At 39.1% G+C, this 23,827-nt stretch overlaps 1 protein-coding gene and 1 non-coding gene across 2 annotated transcripts in view; one reads left to right on the top strand and one right to left on the bottom strand.

Moving 5' to 3' along the window:
* The window catches only part of HOATZ (HOATZ cilia and flagella associated protein), a 42,759-nt gene that overhangs the window by 2,231 nt on the left and 16,701 nt on the right, over positions 1-23,827 (bottom strand). The window contains exons 5-6 of the mRNA XM_055422996.2: positions 3,120-3,179; positions 2,050-2,102 (exon numbers count right to left, since the gene is read on the bottom strand). Coding sequence (XP_055278971.2) covers positions 2,050-2,102; positions 3,120-3,179 — 113 coding nt within the window. The remainder of the gene's footprint in view (positions 1-2,049; positions 2,103-3,119; positions 3,180-23,827) is intronic.
* Positions 17,234-17,304, top strand: TRNAD-AUC (transfer RNA aspartic acid (anticodon AUC)). Its single transcript has one exon. It is a non-coding gene; the product is annotated as a tRNA-Glu (tRNA).

The following is a 23,827-nucleotide window of genomic DNA, read 5'->3' as shown; positions in this document are numbered from 1 at the left end:
CAAAGATGGAGACATTTTTTATTAGGGATTCTTTAGTCATTAACAGGTGATAGCCAGTTTCCTTTATACTCTTCTGGACCCTGTGCCTGGTGCTGCTCTAGCAGTATTCTGGGAATAAGGCGATTAACCCTGAACTGTGAGGCTAGCCCTTGCTACATGGATTAAGATTTAGCAATCTTAGGTATGCCTTCGGTAGTATCAGAGTTGGAAATCTAGAGGACATGCTGTTTTGCCAAAAATGAGAGGGCTCAGTGTTGGTGGGAGAGAGGGGAGCTGAGAGGGTGTGACGGCAGGTGGATACGATTCCCTGGGGTGAGAAAGGAGGGGAATGGAATGTGTACAGAGGCTCAAGGCTGATCTGTTCTCCTGTTTGCATCAACTTATGCTTTTGTATTGCACAGACAGATAAGCGGACACACACTTCTATGTAGATGAGAAGAAGAAAGTTTTCTCAAAGCAAGAAATCTCTAAAACAGTGGGTGGGTTTATTTTAAAGAAGATTTGAAGTTAGGGAGAAAATTGAGTAAGGAAAAAAAGAAGCACTTCTTTATAGGGAAACCAGAAAGGTGATGGAATTTCAGTTGAGCTATTTCAAATCTTAGAAGATGATGCTGTTAAAATGCTGCACTCATTATGCCAACAAATTTGGAAAACTCAGCAGTGGCCACAGGACTGGAAAAGGTCACTTTTCATTCTAATCTCAAGGAAGAGCAATTGCCAAAGAATGTTCAAATTACTATTCAGTTGCACTCATTTCATATGCCAGCAAGATTTTGCTCAAAATCCTTCAAGCTAGGCTTTAGCAGTTCATGAACCAGGAACTTCTAGATATACAAGCTGGATTTAGAAAAGGCAGAGGAACCAGAGATCAAATTACTAACAAATGCTGGATCATAGAAAAAGCAAGGGAATTAAAAAAAAAATCTACTTCTGCTTCCTTGACAATGCTAAAGTCTTTGACTGTGAGGATGACACAAACTGGAATATTCTTAAAGAGAAAGGAATACCAGACCACCTTACCTGCCTCCCGAGAAACCTGTATGCAGGACAAGAAGCAACAATTAGAACCAGACATGGAACAATGGACTGGTTCAAGACTGGGACAGGAGTACATCAAGGCTGTATATTGTAACCCTGCTTATTTAATTTCCAAGCAGAGTACACCATGCAAAATGCCGGGTTAGATGAATTACAAGCTGAAATCAATATTGCTGGGAGAAATATCAACAACCTCAGATATGCAGATGATACCACTTTAATGGCAGAAAGTAAAGAGGAACTGAAGAGCCTTTGACAAAGGTGAAAGAGGAGAATGAAAAAGCTGGCTTAAAACTCAGCATTCAAAAAACTAAGGTCATGGCATCCAGTCCTATCACTTCATGGCAAATAGATGGGGAAAATGTGGAAACAGTGTCAGATTTCATTTTCTTGGGCTCCAAAATCAATGTGGACAGTGACTGCAGCCACGAAATTAAAAGACGCTTGTTCCTTGGAAGAAAAGCTATGTCAAACCTAGACAGTGTTTAAAAGAGCAGAGACATTACTTTGCCGACAAAGATCCGTATACTCAAAGCTATGGTTATCCAGCAGTCACGTGAGAGCTGGACCATATAGAAGACTGAGTGCTGAAGAACTGATGCTTTCCAGCTGTGGTGCTGGAGAAGGCTCTTGACAGTCCCTTGAACAGCAAGGAGATCAAACCAGTCAATCCTAAAAGAAACCAACCCTGAATATTTATTAGACAGACAGATGCTGAAACTGAAGCCCCAATACTTTGGCTACCTGATGCAAAGAACTGACTTATTGGAAAAGACCCTGATGCTGGGGAAAATTGAAGGAGAGGGGAGAAGGGGACGACAGAGGATGTGATGGTTGGGTGGTATCACTGACTCAATGGACATAAGTTTGAGCAAACTCAGGGAAGCAGTGATGGACAGAGAAGCCTGGTGTGCTGCAATTCATAGGGTCACAAAGAGTCAGACACAACTTAGCAACTGAACAGCAACAACAACAGAAAGGTCAGACCACTTTTGACAGAGGTAAACTTACTTTGCTTTGTGCACTTTGCCTTTTGGTTTATGCGGAAGGGAAATCAGTTCTTTCTAAAACAAAACAAACATCAAAAAGGAAAATTTTTACTTCTTGCAATGACTGAAATTTACTTGGGAAAAGTATGAAGTAAAATTATCACAGAACTTATAATCACTATCTTCCTAAATCTGGAGACTGTGGCGTTAGAAATGGTCCAGATTAAGGCATTTGGGGTTCATTCAGGAGAGTGTGTTTGTACATCCATAAGACTACGGGATGCCATTGCTTTTATTGTTTGTTTATATTATTTATTTAGCACTTGTTTCTGTATGATCTAAGCCAGATCAGTCATTATAAAACAAATACAGTAAGTCCCCTACATGTGAACCTTCAAGTTGCAAACTTTCAAAGATACAAATGTGTGTTTGCACGTTCAGTCAAAAGGTGTGAGTGACACTGCAGCTCGCCCTCCGTCTCCTGCTGCTGACGATGATGCTTCAGCTCTACCATCTCCCACCTCCTCTTCCTCCTCCAGTCAGCGACTCCAGCCCCTGCAGGCCAGCTGTTGTACTATACTACTGTGCTTTTCAAGGTAACTGTACTGTAGGATTAAAAATGCTTAATTTTTATTTTTTTAATGTGCTATTTGTGTGAAAAGTTTTATTAACCCATTATAGTACTGTACCATATAGCCAATTGTGTTAATTGGGTACCTAGGCTAACTTTGTTGGACTTACAAACAAACTGGACTTACAAATGTGCTCTCAGAATGGAACTTGTTTGTATGTACTAGCAATGAAGTAGCCCATGCCAATATCTGACAGCTTTATAACAGGTGACAATAAACCCAGTGACAATAAGCCCAGTGACAACAGGACCATTTCCGTGCCAACAGAGTTGCTCACTCTGGAGATATCTTTGGTTTATCAAGGATTCTCAAATTATCTGATGTCTATGCCCTGCCCCACTTCCAGCATATAGAAGACTCTGGACCATGGGCATCAAGATTTAAAGGATAAAGCTATAAAACCTCTCAGAATTTGCCACCCCCTCAAAGATTTATCTGAATGCCTCACTATCACTCTCACCAAGATCCTTTCTTCTCTTTGTTTTCTGAAGAGTTGGATAATTTCTTCTCTCTTTTTAGCCTGTTTAAAGAGAGAAAAAGAAGTGGGTGAGTTTTTTGACTTAATAATAAAGCTTTGTGTCCATGGGAGGAGGGATGGATGTTTTTCCATTTTCCTTCTTGTATTTTGGGGCAGAAATAAACAGTTGTTTTCCATAATAGATTTATACTTTTCATCTACACAATTCAGTTTTATTCCAGAGGTGCTGCTTTACAAAATAAATTTGATTTCGATCGCAAATGGAGGGAATTTTTCTTGCCCATGTAACAATAGCTTTCACTGATTTTATTACATGAACCATGCTAAAAGCTTGATATATGTATTATATCATTATTTTCTTATAATAAGTTAGAAGTTTGACACCACTGTCATCCATTTTACATATGAGGAATGTGAAAAGTACTGAGGTTAAATAATTTACCTAAGCTTTAAAGTGGCAGGATTGTATTTGATACCTGCTCTACTTGACAACAAAACCCAAGGTATTGGTCGTTACACTAAATTGCCATTAAAAGGTAGCAAGACACACCAGCCAGCTCAAACATCATGCCAGCATGTGTTGCAATGGCATGAAGGCTTTCTTGAGCAGCTTGTATACAGAACAGAGCCTCATACCCCATCACTCCTCTGTCTTAGATATTGAGACATGCATATGCTCAGGTAAGTTTTCTTAAAAGTAAAACAAACAAACAAAAATTAGTGCAGGCACAAAGATTTACCAAGATATAGACTGTATATAGTGCTTCCCTGGTGGCTCAGGCGGTAAATAATCCACTGCCATGCAGGAGACCCAGGTTTAATTCCTGGGTTGGGAAGATGCCCTGGAGAAGGAAATGGCAACCCATTCTAGTATTCTTGCCTAGGAAATCCCATGGACAGAAGAGTCTGATGGGCTATAGTTCATAGGGTCACAAAGACATAACTGAGTGACTAGCACTTTCACTTCACTTTTTTTCAGACTGTATTCAAAGAGGCAAATACAGGTACACATTCCCCCCCTCCCCAGAGAATCCACATATGTTCAGCGTTGGAGCTGGCCAGGCAGAAATCGCATCTGGAGTACTTGAGAACCAGAGAAGAAACCTGAGACTCTGACAAATGAAACTCATTGCTTCAAATGGCCAAGCACAGTGAAAAAAGCTTAGATCAAAGCTAGAAGGAAAATAAAACTGAGAATAGACATAGATTTGTCACAGCCAGGTAAAAGTTCTAGGTCATCCATTCAAAGGTGTTGCACTACTTTCTTAGGAACTCAGTAACAAAGTATCAAAAATCAGGTGGCTTAAAACAACAGATATTTATTGTCACACAGTTCTGAAGGCTAGAAGTCCAAAATCAAACTGTAGCAGGGCCATGATCCCTCTGAAACCTGTAGGGGAACCCTTCTTTGCCTCTCCCTAGCTTCTGATCATTTGCTGGAAATCTGTGGCATTCCTTGGCTTGCAGCTGTGTAACTCCAATCTCTGCTTTGGTTGTCACATTGCTTTTTCTCCCTGATTCTATTTCCAAATAAGGTCACATTTTGATGGTACTGGGGATTAGGACTTCCACATATCTCTTGTTTCAGTGGGTCACACTTCAATCCGTTGCTAAGAATTGGTCACAAAGAGTTGGACACATTTAGCAATTGAACAGCAATAACACTTCAGTCTATAATAAGCACCTATGATATAATATTACTGTGCTAGGGGCTGGGCACGGAGAAGGCAATGGCAAGCCACTCCAGTACTCTTGCCTGGAAAATCCCATGAATAGAGGAGCCTGGTAGGCTGCAGTCCTTGGGGTCGCTAAGGGTCGGACACGACTGAGCGACTTCACTTTCACTTTTCACTTTCACACATTGGAGAAGGAAATGGCAACCCACTCCAGTGTTCTTGTCTGGAGAATCCCAGGGACGGGGGAGCCTGGTGGGCTTCCGTCTATGGGGTCACAGAAGAGTTGGACACGACTGAAGTGACTTAGCAGCAGTAGCAGCAGCAGCAGGGGCTGGGCAAAAATAAATACCATTTCTGCCTGCCAGGTGGTGGCAGGCTTGTAGGGAAAAAGACTACAATGAGGTTAGAACAGGATGCAAATAGAGAACTGAAGAGGGACCCTTAATTCAGACAAGGATGTGTATCTATGGCTGAGACTCAGAGGAGGTGATGTCCAAGATTAGACATGAAAGCGTAGTCACCAGATAATGTCACAGACAGGATGGGGAAGAAAGCTTCTAGGCAGAGGAGACAGGTGTGCAAAACCCTAGAAGCTGTGTATTGCTAAGTAATTCCTCAAGATGCTTCTTCAGTCCAGATGCAAGAGAAGCTGCAAAGTTTAGGCACACTCCACGCAGACGTGGGAGGGAGGAGGGGTGCTGGGCCTGAGTAATCAGTGGGGCACACTGCTGCTTTGGTTCTGCTTCATTCCATTCAAGTCATATTAATCTTGCTTTCTAAGAATCTACAAAGTTTTAGTTTTATTTATTTAGGGACAAGATTTCTATTTTTCACTTGAATTTAAGGCATCATATATCACAGATATTGAAAGAAGAAAAGGCATCATATATCACAGATAATAAAAGAAAAAAATTCAGAGTCCTTTAAAAACTAAGCTAAATTTTTTCAGCTACACATATACACATATCTATTCTTTTTCGTATTCTTTTCCCATTTAGGTTACTACAGAATATTGAGGACTGTGCTATTATCTGTTATCCCTGTGCTATTGTCTATTCCCTTGCTTGCATGCTTAGCATGCTTAGTCGCTCAGTTGTGTCCCACTCTTTGTGACCCTATGGACTGCAGCCCACCAGGCTCCTCTCTCCATGGGATTTCCCAGGCAAGAATACTGGAGTGGGTTGCCATTCCTCCAGGGGATCATCCCCATTCAGGGACTGAACCCACATCTCCCACGTTCTTTACCGCTGCGCCATCTGGGAAGCCCTTGCTAGTTATCTGTTTTACGTGTGCATATATTATTCTCAAACTCCCAATTTATCCCCCTCTACCTTTCCCCTTTGATAACCATAAGTTTTATTTTCTAAATCTGAGTCTGTTTCTGACAAACTAAGATAATTTAAAAGTATCTGTCAATTTGCTAAGTATTGAATAAAATAGCATTTATAGAAAAAGACCTGGGATACTTTCAATGTAGGTATAAGGTGGCACTAGTGATAAAGAATCCACTGGCCAGTGCAGGGGAGATGAGAGATGTAGGTTCGATCCCTGGGTTGGGAAGATCCCCTGGAGTAGGAAATGGCACCCCACTCCAGTATTCTTGCCTGGAAAATTCCATGGACAGAGGAGCCTGGCAGGCTACATTCCAGGGGGCTGAAGAGTCGGACATGACTGAATGACTGAGCACATTCAATATTAACTTTCTTTTCTAACTATCCCATTACACATGTAATCAGTGGGAATTAAATGCTCCCATACTGTGATTACATAGCACTTTATACTTTTATTACAGTATTGATCTTACTTTGCCTGCTTTATCTCATAGCTGCTACCATGTCTCTTTCAAAGTCTTACTCATCCTTTTATCCTTCCTTCAAGCTTAGCAGTGCCTTGTCAATGATACTCAATGAATTTCTGCTGAATTGGTTGAGTCATGAAATATGAATGAATGAAACCATTACATTGTCTAATACACAATTACTAGTCTAAGCAAAAAAAAAGTCTTAGAGATTGAAATTAAACAGTAGGAAGTTTAGTTCTTAAAATCCCCTATAAACAAAACTAATATGATTATTTTCTGTGTAATAGAAAATATTGGTTAGTCACAGGCAAGATATTAATATATTGTCATAATGCTTCTAGTATAAAAGGTCAAATATTTAGTTCAGTTCAGTTCAGTTCAGTCGCTCAGTCGTGTCCGACTCTCCGCAACCCCATGAATCACAGCACGCCAGGCCTTCCTGAATATTCTAAATAATTGTAAGGTAAATTCATTCATTTAAATTTTGATTTCATGTCCTTTTTTATTATAATGGATTTTAATATCTAATCAGTTTTATAATATAATATAATGCACCAGAAACAAAGTTTTCAAATATGATTTGATTTTTGCTTCCTGGATACATTTCCTTGGAATTAATAACAAAACTATGGTGGCTCAGATGGTAAAGCCTCTGCCTGCAATGCAGGAGACCCTGGTTCGACCCCTGGGTTGGGAAGATCTCCTGGAGAAGGAAACGGCAACCCACTCCAGTACTCTTGCCTGGAGAATCCCACGGACAGAGGAGCCTGGTAGGCTACAGTCCATGGGGTCGCAAAGAGTCTGACACGACTGAGTGACTTCACATGGTAGGCAACTGTGTCATCAGAACAAAAACATTTCCAACTACTCTAAGAACTCTCAGCCAGAATAACTAAATAAATTCAGTGGTAAGAGAAAATTCTTACAGTTTACCTTATTAGTTGGAATAAATAATTTACTTGTTAATTTCATAACAAAAGAATTCTCATTTCTAACCGCAGTGCTTTTGTTATGTTCATAATGGAATTTTACAAGGCATTTAAATCATTTATTAATTCTTAAAATGATAGCATAAGGGGGTCAGAATTCAAATTTACAATATTTTTTCTTTTTCTCAGGTTTGTTGCAATATAACTGACATACAACACTGTATAAGTTCAAGGTATACAGCAGAATTACTTGACATATATATTGTGATATGATTACCACATGAGTTTAGTTACCATCCATCACCTTATATAATTACACATTTTTTTCCTTTTGATGAAAACTTTTAGATTGACTCACTTAGCAACTTTCAAATGTATCAATACAGTATTTTTTTTAAAACTACAGCCATAATGTTGTATATTACATCCCCAGGACTTTATATCTTATATTCATAATATTTTAATACTGGATGTTTTCTTATAATCTAAAGTTTAGTTATATTACTTATATTTATATACTACTCCTGAGAAAATAAATTACAGAATAAAAAGTAATTTTAGGAAATTAGGATTTGACAATATATAAATTTAACATCTCGTAGAAGGTTCGGAGAAGGCAATGGCAGGCCACTCCAGTACTCTTGCCTAGAAAATCCCATGGATGGAGGAGCCTGGTATGCTGCAGTCCGTGGGGTCGCTACGAGTCAGACATGACCGAGTGACTTCACTTTCACTTTCACACATTGGAGAAGGAAATGGCAACCCACTCCAGTGTTCTTGCCTGGAGAATCCCAGGGACGGGGGAGCCTGGTGGGCTTCCGTCTATGGGGTCACACAGAGTCGGACACGACTGAAGTGACTTAGCAGCAGCAGCAGAAGGTTAATGAATTTTAGTGTCACTTCAAGAATTAAGTTGTTGAGTTCCTATTTTTGGCTTTTCAGAGCCAAACAGTTTGGGTGGCAACATACATTAGTTGCCAAACACATCTGGGTTTGAATCCCAATTCTATGTGATTAATGGCAAATAATATCTTAACTAATCATCCTTCTAACTATAATCACTATCCCATTTGGTCAGAGGTTTGTGACCTTGGGTAAATCAAAGAATGATTTCTCTGGGTATTGATTTCTTATCTGTAAGGAAAGGTGTGAAAATTGGAGATAATACAAACATTGCTTAACAATGCATGGCATATAGTGGATATTTATTAAAAGGAAGCTATTATTATTATAGAAAAACATTTTTCAATGCTTTTAAAATGTGAAAAGTGGGAAAAAGAGGGGAGGGATGTGTACTGCCTTCTCTGTACAGGCATGAAAGATTCCTGATGATTCAACTTCAGGTGAGTTAGTGAATAGTGTTGGAAGGAAGAAGGGAGAAACAAGAAGGGACATCTAAGGTATTATTTGTCTTTTACGCAGTAGAAATCCCTCTGTTACAAAGTCTCTAGTATATTATAAACTTTCTTCTCAGTTAAATTTCAGTTATAAAGAAGATCTTAATAAGCAGTAAACTTTAAAAGAAAAACCCTTTCTTCTCAAGAACTTGTTCTCATATGAAGAATGCATTTCTTCCTTGTACTATGCTTAAACATTTTGACTGAAACATTCATCAAAGATAGCATATGGTAGTGCTTATTTCACTGATTACCTATCTACATTACCAAAAGAAATCTTCTCTTGACTACCATTGTATAAAAGCCTAATTACTGAATTTAATCTTAAGAATATCTTAGAAGAGAACTGAACTGGTTCCAATTCAATATGCTCTTTGCTTAGTTACCTGGCAACCATCCAACTGCTTAGAGAATCCAGAAACTCTTGAAATCAGTGTGGGGTAGTACTTAAGCTCTTTGGCTCCATCGTCAGATGGGTCCAGGTTCAAATTGTCTTTACTATATTTTAGCTGTGTGACCGTGAAAAAGTTACTTGCAGGTTTCTGCTTCAGTGTCCTCATCTGCAATAGGGGTAATTATGATGCTTCTCAGACAGAGCTTTTCTGATGATTAAATAGGAATGTGAGTAAACAACTTAGTGTGTATATGCTACGTAGTTAGTTCTCAAAATATTACTATTCTCTGGTGAAAGGAGCAGATAGTCGGAAAAGGAAAAAATATGAAGAAAATAGGCTTAGGAAGCACTGGGGGAAATATATTCACTCAAATACAGATTTAAAAAAACATTCATTTTTTCCATTGACTATCAATGCAATATGACACAAACATCAAAGTATGTGGGAAAAAAGCACGTAGAGGAAAATTATATTCACACAAATCCATTGCCGAATCTAAAATCGTAACGTAAGTTTAAAATTTTAAAACATGTAAAAATTTTATTTTTTATTTTTTTAAATTGTAAAAAAAAAGAAATCACGCTTTTTATTTTATTTTTTCTCAATTTCTTTTTTTTTATTGGAGGCTAATTACTTTACAATAATATATTGGTTGGTTTTGCCATACATTGACATGAATCCACCCCGGGTGTACATGTGTTCCCCTTCTTGAACCCCCCTCCCACCTCCCTCCTCCCCATATCCTCCCTCCAGTTCATCCTTGTGCACCAGCCCCGAGCATCCTGTATCATGCGTCGAACCTGGACTGGCGATTCGTTTCACATATGATAATATACATGCTTCAATGCCATTCTCCCAAATCATCCCACCTTCACCCTCTCCCACAGAGTCCCAAAGACTGTTCGATACACCTATGTCTCTTTTGCTGTCTCAAGCAGCAGCAGCATACAGGGTTAAGGTTACCATCTTTCTAAATTCCATATATATGCGTTAGTATATTGTATTGATGTTTTTCTTTCTGGCTTACTTCACTCTGTATAATAGGCTCCAATTTCATCCACCTCATTAGAACTGATTCAGACGCATTCTTTTTGATGGCTGAAAAATACTCCATTGTGTATATGTACCAAAGCTTTCTTATCCATTCATCTGCAGATGGACATCTAGGTTGCTTGTAAAAATTTTAGAAGAACCCTAAGGGAGCTCCAAAATAAACAATCTAAGGATTTAAAAATAATACATCAAAGAGAGAAAGGCAACTAGGGAAGCAGCTTAATGATCATGATACAAAAAAACATGCTCACTGATGAAAAGAGGATATCAATTCACCCAATTAAAAATAAATGGAGACATGGAGGCTGGAATGAGCATAAAGTTGCTTAATAACCCTGACCTGACATCACTGACCTAGAGCCAGACATCTTGGAATGTGAAGTCAAGTGGGCCTTAGAAAGCATCACTACTAACAAAGCTAGTGGAGGTGATGGAATTCCAGTTGAGCTATTTCAAGTCTTGAAAGATGATGCTGTGAAAGTGCTGCACTCAATATGCCAGCAGATTTGGAAAACTCAGCAGTGGCCACAGGACTGGAAGAGGTCAGTCTTCATTCCAATCCCAAAGAAAGGCAATGCCAAAGAATGCTCAAACTACCGCACAGTTGCACTCATCTCACACGCTAGTAAAGTCATGCTCAAAATTCTCCAAGCCAGGCTTCAGCAGTATGTAAACCGTGAACTCCCAGATGTTCAAGCAGGTTTTAGAAAAGGCAGAGGCACCAGAGATCAAATTGCCAACATCTGCTGGATCATGGAGAAAGCAAGAGAGTTTCAGAAAAACATCTATTTCTGCTTCATTGACTATGCCAAAGCCTTTGACTGTGTCGATGACAATAAACTGTGGAACATTCTGAAAAAGATGGGAATCCCAGAGCACCTGACCTGCCTCTTGAGAAACCTGTATGCAGGTCAGGAAGCAACAGTTAGAACTGTACATGGAACAACAGACTGGTTCCAAATAGGAAAAGGTGTACGTCAAGGTTGTATATTATCACCTTGCTTATTTAACTTATATGCAGAGTACGTCATGAGGAACGCTGGGCTGGAAGAAGCACAAGCTGGAATCAAGATTGCTGGGAGAAATATCAATAACCTCAGATATACAGATGACACTACCTTTACGCAGAAAGTGAAGAGGAACTCAAAAGCCTCTTGATGAAAGTGAAAGAGGAGAGTGAAAAGGTTGGCTTGAAGCTCAACATTCAGAAAACAAAGATCATGGCATCTGGTCCCATCACCTCATGGGAAATAGATGGAAAAACAGTGGAAACAGTGTCAGACTTTATTTTTTTGGGCTCCAAAATCACTGCAGATGCTGAGTGCAGCCATGAAATTAAAAGACGCTTACTCCTTGGAAGGAAAGTTATGACCAACCTTGATAGTATATTAAAAAGCAGAGACATTACTTTGCCAACCAAGGTCCGTCTAGTCAAGGCAATGGTTTTTCCCGTGGTCATGTATGGATGTGAGAGTTGGACTGTGAAGAAAGTTGATCGCCGAAGAATCGATGCTTTTGAATTGTGGTGTTGGAGAAGACTCTTGAGAGTCCCTTATATTGCAAGGAGATCCAACCAATCTATTCTAAAGGAGATCAATCCTGGGTGTTCATTGGAGGGACTGATGCTAAAGCTGAAACTGCAATACTTTGGCCACCTCATGCGACGAGTTGACTCACTGGAAAAGACTCTGATGCTGGGAAGGATTGGGGGCGGGAGGAGAAGGGGACGACAGAGAATGAGATGGTTGGATGGCATCACTGACTCGATGGACACGAGTTTGAGTGAACTCCAGGAGTTGGTGATGGACAGGGAGGCCTGGTGTGCTGTGATTCATGGGGTCGCGGAGAGTCGGACACGACTGAGTGACTGAACTGAACTGAACTGAACTGACAGTGTCAAGGTGTGTGTTTTGGGGAATAGAGGTACATAGGGTAGGATAGTTGAATGGCATCATGCTGAGGACCTTGACATGTTTAAATTTACTTAGGAGAAGACAGGAACTATGTTTCTGACCTCAATATTACTAAGTTAGAAATAAAAAACAGTAAGACTTCATAGATTGGGAAATTAAAAGGCATACTTTTAAATAATTCATGAGACAAATAATAAAAATGTAAAAATATTTAAAATGGAATAATAATGAAAACCCTATATAACTTGTGAGTTGCAGCTAAAATAGTACTTTGAGGAATATTTACAACTGTAAATACTTGTATTAGAAAAGAGATATGGTGGAAAATTAAGAAACAAAGTGAGAAGGGAAGGAAGTTGGAATGAAAATAAGAACTAACTCAAAACTGAAGGGAGAATAAAAATCAAGAACTGATAACATAGGAAACAAAAATACTGTACAGAGGATAATAAAACCAAATGTTTTCAGAAAAGACTGTTAAAGCAGATAATCCTTTGTTATAATTACTGACAAAAAAGGATATGAATGATTAGAAATGAAAAGTAGTTTCATTAGAGCTACAGTAGAGATTACAGAGATGATTAAAACCACTATGAATCCTTATATCAATAAATTTGAAAATGTAGATGAAATGCATGATTTCCAAAAAAAAAAAAAAATTTACCAAATTATTTCAAGGGGAAAAAACCTTATTTACTCAAAAACAAAACAAAACAACCCAATTAAACGTACAGTACATATGCATATTAAGGTCATATTTATCATTTCAAATAATTATTTTAGTCAATATTTAGCTGATAGTTTGGGTTTGCCTTGGATTGAGTTGGGACTGCTTGCTGTACTACCCACCATTTCTAATAGCCTTGGCTTTTTCTTCTACTCTAAAGTCTCTTTCTAGGTTTCCAAGAATTGTTGCAAAGGGTGTATATAGTTGGAATATAGTAATATTCTTTTCTTACTTGATTTTTGACAGGGTTCTAATTGACAGCCACTGATCCAGACCTTCAGAATTATCATGACATTTACCTATTAATCTGTATTTGTAGAGAGAGGCATTAAGATAAATTTAATTATATTTATCTGTGATGTTTAAATTAACTTTGCCCACACAGTTTGCTCCATAGTTGAAATTTCAAAATATATCTTTGGTGGTAATTTGTCCTTTTGCAGGTTATAATAAAGACAGGATTAAGAGAAATACAGGAGGCTCTCTTGAACAGTATGAGAAAGTCAATCTTGACTGTGTCTTTTAATTAGGATGTGGATACCTGGGTGACCATGCCTTTCATAATCTACTCTTCATCTTTTGAGGTTTACCACTTTGGTCAAACCATTTCGCTTAATACTAAAGCTTATTTTGTACCTCCTAAAATTTTATTTTTCAATTATGTGTTTAAAAAAGAGGGGAAGCAGGAAAGATAAAAACAAACTTTCATTGGGCACCTACTGGATGTCAGGCTTTATGTAACTCGTCTAAATCCTGAAGTAGATGGTATTACTATCTTTTAACAGATAGAAGGAACTCAGTCAACATAAAAATTAACAACTTTTCTCAGGGTCACTTAACTAATTAATTAGGTAATTAATTAATTAGGTAACTAGTAACAGTCAGAGCAAAGGATTCAAACTCATTCTCAGTTGTTTGCATCCAGGCTTCTTTTGCTGAACTGTTAATACTTAAAACACACACTAGAGACTATGGTACATTTAAACACACACACACACACACATGCAGTAACAGAATGGTTTCTTTGATCAATCTTGATTATGAAAATGAAGAATTAATTAGGATAAACCATGGTGAAGGAGACAAATACAGTCTGCTCTCACAGAACAATTTACATTCTAGTGGAAAATGTGTGCTATGAGAATACACAGCAGGGGAGCTAACCCAGAGTGAGGTCTGCTTGATCAAAGGTGTCTTACTCCATACTGTTTGCTACATACAATCCCACCAATGGTGGGATTTTTCATAAAACTAAACACTGAACTACCATATGACCCAGCAATCCCACCACTGGGCATATACTCTGAAAAAACCATAACTCAAAAGGACACATTGGGGTCAATGTTCATTGCAACACTATTTACAATAACCAGGGCATAGAAACAATCTAAATGTCCAATGACAGGTGAATGAATAAAGATGTGGTACATATATACAATGGAATAATATTCAGCCACTAAAATGAGTGAAATAGGATCATTTGAAGAGATGTGGATGGATCTAGAGTTTGTCATACAGAGTGAAGTAAGTCAGAAAGAGAAAAATATTGTATATTGTATATATATATATGCATATATGTGGAGTTTAGAAAAATGGTACTGATGAACCTATTTTCAAGGCAGAAACAGAGATGCAGATACAGAGAATGGACATGTGGACACAGGAGGGGAAGGAGAGAGTGACTCGAACTGGGAGATTGGGATTGACATACACACAGTCATGTGTAAAATAGGTAGCTAGTGGGAAGCTGCTCTATAGCACAGGGAGCTCAGCTCAGCACTCTCTGATGACCTAGAGAGGTGGGGCGGGAGGGGTGGAAGGGAGGCTTAAGGGGGAGGGGATTTATGCATGAATGTGGCTGATTCACTTCATTATACAGCAGAAGTTAACACAACATTGTAAAACAATTACATTTCAGTAAAAAGCTAATTTACTTATTTTATAGGATCATGTAGCACTTTGCAAAAAGTGGTCCAAGGGAAAGAATAGTTGAACTGTAGGGTACTTATAAACTGATGAATTTTCTAACATTTTATTTAATGTAAATTAAATAGTTATGATAGGGCTTCCCAGCTGGCTCAGTGGTAAAGAATCCACCTGTCAAGCAGGAGACTCAGGTTTGATCCCAGGATCAGTAAGATCCCCTGGAGGTGAAAACGGCAACCCACTCCAGTATTCTTGCTAGGATAATCCCATGGACATGAGCCTGGTGGGCTATATCCATGGGGTCACAAAGAGTTAGACATGACTGAGAGACTGAGCATGTGTGCAAATATTTATGATAGGACTTTTGATATACGTTAAGTATACAATGAGAATTACATTCCAATTTTAGAATACTATCTAAGCAGAACCAAGGTTCTGTGGTTTTACAGAGATTAGAGAACATTATCAATTTTTTTTCTTGCAGCTCTAGAATTTAATTTTTATTTCTATGCCAAGAATTTCAAGTTAAATACCCAAAGGGATCACTAGGGAATCTTAGTTCTTAGTCTACATAGTCTTAATCTTGAGTAGGTTCCATTTTTATTCTGTTACAAAATGCAATTAAGAAAGGTTAAAATTACTATTGGTTTAAGGTAAAACTATGTGTCACACTTGGGCTTGATTCCAAAAGGCAGTATGTGCCCCTTGGCCTGTTGATTTTGATAACAAAATGCTTCAACTATTAATTTACTACCATCCCTTGTGTCTATTAAGTGAAATCTGTTATGTAGATTCTACAAATTTCATACAGTAAATTTACATCTACTATAATAAGATACTGGAGAAGGCAATGGCAAGCCACTCCAGTACTCTTGCCTAGAAAATCCCATGGATGGAGGAGCCTGGTGGGCTGCAGTCCGTGGGGTCGCTGGGGGTCGGACACGACTTCACTTTCACTTTCACTTTTCACTTTCCACTTTCACACATTGGAGAAGGAGATGGCAACCCACTCCAGTGTTCTTGCCTGGAGAATCCCAGGGACGAGGGAGCCTGGTGGGCTTCCGTCTATGGGGTCACACAGAGTCGGACATGACTGAAGTGACTTAGCAGCAGTAGCAGCAGCATAATAAGATACAGAAATGTTGGACCTCAAATGGTCTACCATGCACTTTAAAAGATAGCTTGAATAATCAGTGAAAAGGCTTTCTCCAGCTTTAATCTGATATTTAGAAGGTAGACCTAAAGGCAGTCATCAATGGGAGTGGATGGAAGGTGCTAGACGATTATTAATTGGAGGGAGGAAGAATGCTGACTTATAGAAAAAAAATGCATGTCTAAGCACCTTTTCATACCTCCTGGAAACTGCCTGATCCTGGCTCAGTTCCCAGCTCTGGCATATATAATTTTCATTTGAAAAATAATGGCTTACTAAAATGAGAAAAACATATCAGTCATTACATAAAAGAGAGTCAATACAATTTTTCTTAAATGTAGATTTTGGTAAAATATGAATTTATCTGTTTTAAAGAAGGAAAATGTGTATTTTCTTGATTCTGTTGTATATTTTTTCTTAATTTTGTTATATATATTTTAATGGAAAACCAATAGCAATTACCTGAAGAGCATAACTCTTGTTTTAAGTGTCACACGAAACAAATGCAGGAAAAAATAAGCATAAATTATTTTTAAAACTGCTTTTATTTATTTATTTTTAAAAAATTTCCCCAGCTTGTTTTATTTTTTATTTCTACTTTAAAAGATTTTTATTGGAGTATAGTTGATTTACAATGTTGTTAGTTTCATGTGTGCAGCAAAGTGAAAAACTGCTTTACTATTGCTTTAAAAGGCACTTATTTTTTTTAAAAGCAATAAGTGATACTTGAATCTTAATGTTGAGGAAAATATAATCATAAAATGAATATTACACTTTTAAATTCAATAAGTGGAAGTGGCTCAATTGTGTCAGACTCCTTGTGACCATATGGACTATACAGTCCATGGAATTCTCTAGGCCAGAATACTGGAGTGGGTTGCCTTTCCCTTCTTCAGGTGATCTTCCCAACCTAGGGATCGAACTTCTCATTGCAGGAGGCTCCAGCTGAGCCACAAGGGAAGCTCAAGAATACTGGAGTGGGTAGCCTATCCCTCCTCCAGCAAATCCCCAACCCAGGAATTGAACCAGGGTCTCCTGCATTGCAGGCAGATTCTTTACCAATTGAGCTATCAGGGAAGCCCTTAAAATTCAATAAAGTATAGATATATTAAAGACAAGCTGACGTTCCTTGGTGGTCTAGTGGTAGGATTCAGTGCTCTCACCACTGCAGCCCAGGTTCGATTCCTGGTCAGGGAAACCTCTCTTCTATGGGCTTCCCCGGTTGCTTATCAGTAAAGAATCCGCCAGCCAGTGCAGGAGGCTCTGGTTCAATCCCTGGGTTGGGAAGATCCCTTGGAGAAGGAAATGGCAACCCATTCCAATATTCTTGCCTGGGAAATCCCACGAACAGAGGAACCTGGCGGGCTACAGTCATTGGGGCTGCAAAGAGTAGAGGACGAATTAACAACTAAACAACAACAACAATTTTAAAGATATTTCTATATGTGATTGAATTATATATTATTGCTGACTTGGTCCACAATAGTCACCAAGACTTGTCCTTAGCAACCAAACAACTACTGAGTCTTCAAGGTTTTTATCATGTTGCTGGTTATACAGATAAGATGAATGGATGAATGGGATTGACCTCATCATTCAGGGATGTCTGTCCTGTCCACTATATTGTAATGAGGAGCAGGTGGGGGATTCCCCATCTAGATGACTCTATCTCATCTCTGGCCCACACTTCTGTAGCTCACATATTTACAGGCCTATTTGACACTCAAATAGACTTATCATTGCTTATCTCAAAGGCACCTCAAACTCCTTGAGTCTAAATGGAATGGACTTTTGTAACTCAGTGAAACTATGAGCCATGTTGTGAAGGGCCACCCAAGACTGACAGGTCATGGTGGAGAGTTCTGACAAAATGTGGTCCACTGGAAGGGGGAATGGCAAACTACTCCAGTACTTTTGCCTCCAGAACCCCATGAACAGTATGAAAAGGCAAAAAGGTATGACACCAGAAGATGAGCCCCCAGGTCAGAAGGTGTCCCATGTGCTACTAGAGAAGAACAGAGGGAAATTAATAACAGCTCCAGAAAGAAGGAAGAGGATAGTCCAAACAGGAAATGACACTCAGTTATGGATGTGTCTGGTGGTGAAAATAAAGCCCAATGCTGTAAAGAATAATATTGCATAGGAACCTGGAATGTTAGGTCTGTGAAGCAAGGTAAACTGGATGGGGTCAAGGAGGAGGTGGCAAGGGTGAACATCAACATCTTAGGAATCAGTGAACTAAAATGCAAATGAGAATGGGTGAATTTAATTCAGATGACCATTATATCTACTACTGTTGGTAAGAATCCCTTAGAAGAAACAGAGTAGCTCTCATAGTCAACAGAAGAGTCTGAAATGCAGCACTTGGATATAATCTCAAAAATGACAAAATGATTTTGGTTCTTTTCCAAGGCAAACCATTCAATATCACTGCAATCCAAGTCTATACCCCAATCAAGGATGCTGAAGAAGCTGAATGATTTTATGAAGACCTATAAGACCTTCTCGGAGAAGGCAATGGCACCCCATTCCAGTACTCTTGCCTGGAAAATCCCATGGATGGAGGAGCCTGGTAGGCTACAGTCCATGGGATCGCTAAGAATCGGACACCACTGAGTGACTTCACTTTCACTTTTCACTTTCATGCATTGGAGAAGGAAATGGCAACCCACTCCAGTGTTCTTGCCTGGAGAATCCCAGGGATGGGGGAGCCTGGTGGGCTGCCGTCTATGGGGTCGCACAGAGTCGGACACGACTGAAGCGAGTTAGCATAAGACCTTCTAGAACTAACACTAAAAAGAGATGTCCTTTTCATCATTGGGGTTTGGAATGCAAAAGTAGGAAATCAAGAGATACCTGGAGGAACAGGCAAGTTTGTCTTTGGAGTGCAAAATAAAGCAGAGCTAAGGCTACTAGAGTTTTGGCAAGAAAACACACTAATAGCAAACACCCTCTTCCAACAACATAAGAGACAACTCTACACATGGACAACACCAGATGGTCAATACTGAATCAGATTGATTATATTCTTTGCAGCTGAAGATGGAGAAGCTCTGTACAGTCAGCAAAAACAAGACCAGGAGCTTACTGTGGCTCAGATCATGAGCTCCTTCTTGCAAAATTCAGGCTTAAATAGAAGAAAATAGGGAAAAACACTAGGCCACTCAGGTATGACCTAAATGAAATCCCTTTTGATTATACAGTGGAGGTGATGATTAGATTCAAGGGATTAGATCTGGTAGACAGAGTGTCTGAAGAACTATGGGCAGAAGTTCATAACACTGGACAGGATGTGTTGACCAAAACCATCCCAAAGAAAGAGAAATGCAAGGAGGCAAAGTAGTTTCCTGAGGAGGCTTTACAATAGCTGAGAGAAAAAGAGAAGTGAAAGGCAAAGGAGAAAAGGAAAGATATACCCAACTGAATACAGGGTTCCAGAGAATGGCAAGGAGAGATAAGAAGGCCTTCTTAAATAAACAGTGCAGTGAAATAGAAGAAAATAGAAGAAATAGAGTAGGAAAGACTAACAATGTCTTCAAGAAAATTGGAGATATCAAGGGAATATTTCATGTAAGGATGGGCACAATAAGGGACAGAAATGGTAATAACCTAACATAAATAGAAGAGATATGAAGAGGTGGCAAGGACACAGAGAAGAACTATACAAAATTGGTCTTAATGACCTGGATAATGATGATGGTATGGTCATGGACCTAGAGCCAGACATTCTGGAGTATGAGGTCAAGTGGACCTTAGGAAGCATTGCTACAAACAAACCTAGTGGAAGTGACAAAATTCCAGTTGAACTGTTTCAAATCCTAAAAGATGATGCTGTTAGAGAGCTGCACTCAATATGCCACCAAATTTGGAAAACTCAGCAGTGGCCACAGGACTGGAAAATGTCAGTTTTCATTCCAATCCCAAAGAAGGACAATGCCAAAGAATGTTCCAACTACTATACAAATGCTCTCATTTCACATGCTAGCAAGGTTATGCTCAAAATCCTTCAAACTAAGTTTCGGTAGTAAGTGAACCAAGAACTTCCAGATGTATAAGCTAGTTTAGAAATGGAAAAGTAACTGGAGATCAAATCATCAACATTAGTTGATGCATAGAAAAAGCAAGTGAATTCCAGAAAAACATCTACTTCTGCTTAATTGTCTATGCTTAAGTCTCTGACTGTGAGGATCACAGCTGCGGAAAACTCTTAAAGTGATGGGAATATCAAGCCACCTTATCTGTCTCTTGAGAAATGTGTATGCAGGTCAAGAAGCAACAGTCAGAACCAGGCATAGAACAATGGACTGGTTAAAAATTAGGAAAGGAGTATGACAAGGCTGTATATTGTCACCTTGCTTATTTAACTTCTATGCAGAGTACATCATGAGAAATGCTGGGCTGGATGAATCACAAGCTGGAATCAAGATTGCCAGGGGAAATATTAACAACCTCAAATATGCCTGGAGAATCCCAGGGATGGGGGAGCCTGGTGGGCTGCCGTCTATGGGGTCGCACAGAGTCGGACACGACTGAAGTGACTTAGCAGCAGCAGCAGCAGATATGCAGATGATACCACTCTAATGGCAGAAAGTGAAGAGGAACTAAAGAATCTCTTGATGAGAGTGAAAGAGGAAAGTGAAAACACTGGCTTAAAACTCAGTATTCGAAAACTAAGATCATGGCATCCGGTCCTATCACTTCATGGTAAATAGAAGGGGGAAAAGTGGAAACAGTGATAGAATTTTATTTTCCTGGGCTCCAAAATCACTGTGGACAGTGACTACAGACATGAAATTAAAAGTCATTTGCTCCCTGGAAGGAAAGCTATGACAAATATAAACAACATATTAAAAGGCAGAGATCACTTTGCTGACTAAGGTCTGTATAGTCAAAGATATGGTTTCTCCAGTAGTAATGTATAGATGCATGATTTGGACCATAAAGAAGGTGAGTGCCAAAGGACTGATGCTTTCAAACTGTGGTGCTGGAAAAGACTCTTGAGAGTCCCTTGGTCTGCGAGGAGATCAAACAAGTCAATCCTACAGGAAATCAACCCTGAATATTCATTGTAAGGACTGATGCTAAAGCTGAAGCTCCAATACTTTGGCCACCTGATGTGAACCACCAACTCACTGGAAAAGACCGTGTTGCTGAGAAAGATTGAAACCAAAAGAAAAGGGCAGTAGAGGATGAGATGGTTACACAGCATCACTGACTCAATGAACAAGAATTTGAGCAAAGTCCTGGAGATAGTGAAGGGCAGGGAAGCCTGGTGTGCTGCAGTCCATGGGGTTGCAAAGAGTCAGATATGACTTAGTGACTAAACAACAACCCTTTCCCCCTCCCTGCAAAACCCCAACAACCTGATCTTTATTTAATGTTCCTTGTTTCATTGAATGGCACCATCTATCATGTTCTGCAAGCCAGGATACCATGATATTGTCTTTTATACCTTGCTATTTTGAACTGTGGTGTTGGAGAAGACTCTTGAGAGTCCCCTGGACTGCAAGGAGATCCAACCAGTCCATTCTAAAGGAGATCAGTCCTGGGTGTCCGTTGGAAGGAGTGATGCTAAAGCTGAAACTCCAATACTTTGGCCACCTCATGCGAAGAGTTGACTCATTGGAAAAGACTCTGATGCTGGGAGGGATTGGGGGCAGGAGGAGAAGGGGATGACAGAGAATGAGATGGCTGGATGGCATCACCGACTCGATGGACATGAGTTTGAGTGAACTCCGGGAGTTGGTGATGGACACGGAGGCCTGGCGTGCTGTGATTCATGGGGTCACAAAGAGTCGGACACGACTGAGCGATTGAACTGAACTGATGCCTCACTGTCCATATGAAATATACAATTCAAGTCCTAATTATTTTTCTTCCTAAGTATATCTTAAATCAATCTACTTTTTCCTAATCCAAGCTATCATCACCTCCCAACTGAATGATTGCACTGGCCTTCACTCTGGTTTCCTTACTTCTGGCCACTTTCAAACTATTCTCCTAATTTTTTTTGAAATAAATCTGTTATTATCCTCCCCCTAATTAAAACCCTACAATGGCTTATTGTTTAAGTACTGTGGCCTAAGTTTTCCATCACCACACTGGCCATTCAGCTTCAGACAGGCACTAAGTTGTTTCTGCTGTCCAGAATGTTCTCTTAATGTTCCCTCCACCCCATCTCTGGCTTAATTAAAGCCCATTCTTCCTTCAAATCTCAGCTGAATCTTTGCAGAAATTCTCCCTGACTCTGTTGATTAGATCAATACTGCCTGATTAGATGTTCTCCTAACAGCACATGTAATTCTTTTATAAGTATTTATCTCATTGATTAGATTATAAGTTTCAGATGAGGGCAGAGTTTGTAAGTTTAATGCTTGGTTTTTTGTTGTTGTTCATCATTGTACTCCTGCGTCTAGCACAATGCCAGACTAACAGAGATTCTCAACAAATATTTGTCAAATGAATTTGGTACAATTTTTTCCAAATTGGATTCTCCTACCTTTTGACTCTGGAACTCATCCTCCTGTTGATGGCATTGTCTGACCTTTCATGCCTGAGCTGGACACTGCCTCTTAAGTTTTTTTTTTTTTTTTTTGGCCTCTTAAGTTTTGACCCTTACCTTGCCTACATTTTTTTATCAGGGTACAAAGTTTTCAGCTGCTTTTGGCAAACATTCTGTAAATTTCAGCTTGGCCCCATGACCCCACATTTCAGTGTATGGCCCTCACCTGTATTAATGTATGAATTGAGATGCAAATAATGTCCAATTCAACTTCACACATAAAGACTAATGTCTATACCTACACCAACAACTACATCATATCTGTTTGGAACATTTATGGCCAACAGCATTTTTTTTTCTTTTCTTTTGGCCGTACCATGTGACTTGCAGCATCTCAGTTCTTCAGCTGGGCCACAGCAATGAAAATGTAAAGTCCTACCTACCAGGACTGCCAGGGAATTCCGTACTTTCTCCTATTACCTTTTAAATGTATTTTGTTTGCTATCTTTTTCTTTCTGTTATTACTTATTCATTGTTCTAAAAGTTTATCCTTTATAATAAAAGTTTCAAAGTTTAGATAAATTGTTTTATCAAATAAATTACTGAATTAGTACTACAATGAAAATACACCATTTTCCTTCTTAAAAAGTTAGAACATAGGCAAAACACTCTCCGACATAAATCATAGCAGGATCCTCCATGACCTACCTACCAGAATATTGGAAATAAAAGCAAAAATAAACAAATGGGACATAATTAAAATTAAAAACTTCTGCACAGCAAAGGAAACTATAACAAAGGTGAAAAGACAGCCTTCAGAATGGGAGAAAATAATAGCAAATGAAGCAACTGACAAAGAATTAATCTCAAAAATATACAAGCAACTCCTGCAGCTCAATTCCAGAAAACTAAACGACCCAATAAAAAAAAATGGGCCAAAGAACTGAACAGACATTTCTCCAAAGAAGACATATAGATGGCTAACAAACACATGAAAAGATGCTCAACGTTACTTGTAATCAGAGAAATGCAAATCAAAACCACAATGAGGTACCATTTCACGCCAGTCAGAATGGCTGCTATCCAAAAGTCTACAAGCAAAAAATGCTGGAGAGGGTGTGGAGAAAAGGGAACCCTCTTACACTGTTGGTGGGAATGCAAACTAGTACAGCCACTATTTAGAACAATGTGGAGATTCCTTAAAAAACTGGAAATAGA

The sequence above is a fragment of the Moschus berezovskii genome, chromosome 14 (genome assembly GCF_049115385.1).
Source record: "Moschus berezovskii isolate FMDL1 chromosome 14, NW_MosBer_1.0, whole genome shotgun sequence".
NCBI lineage: Eukaryota > Metazoa > Chordata > Mammalia > Artiodactyla > Moschidae > Moschus > Moschus berezovskii.
This window is presented reverse-complemented; position numbering and strand designations above follow the sequence as displayed.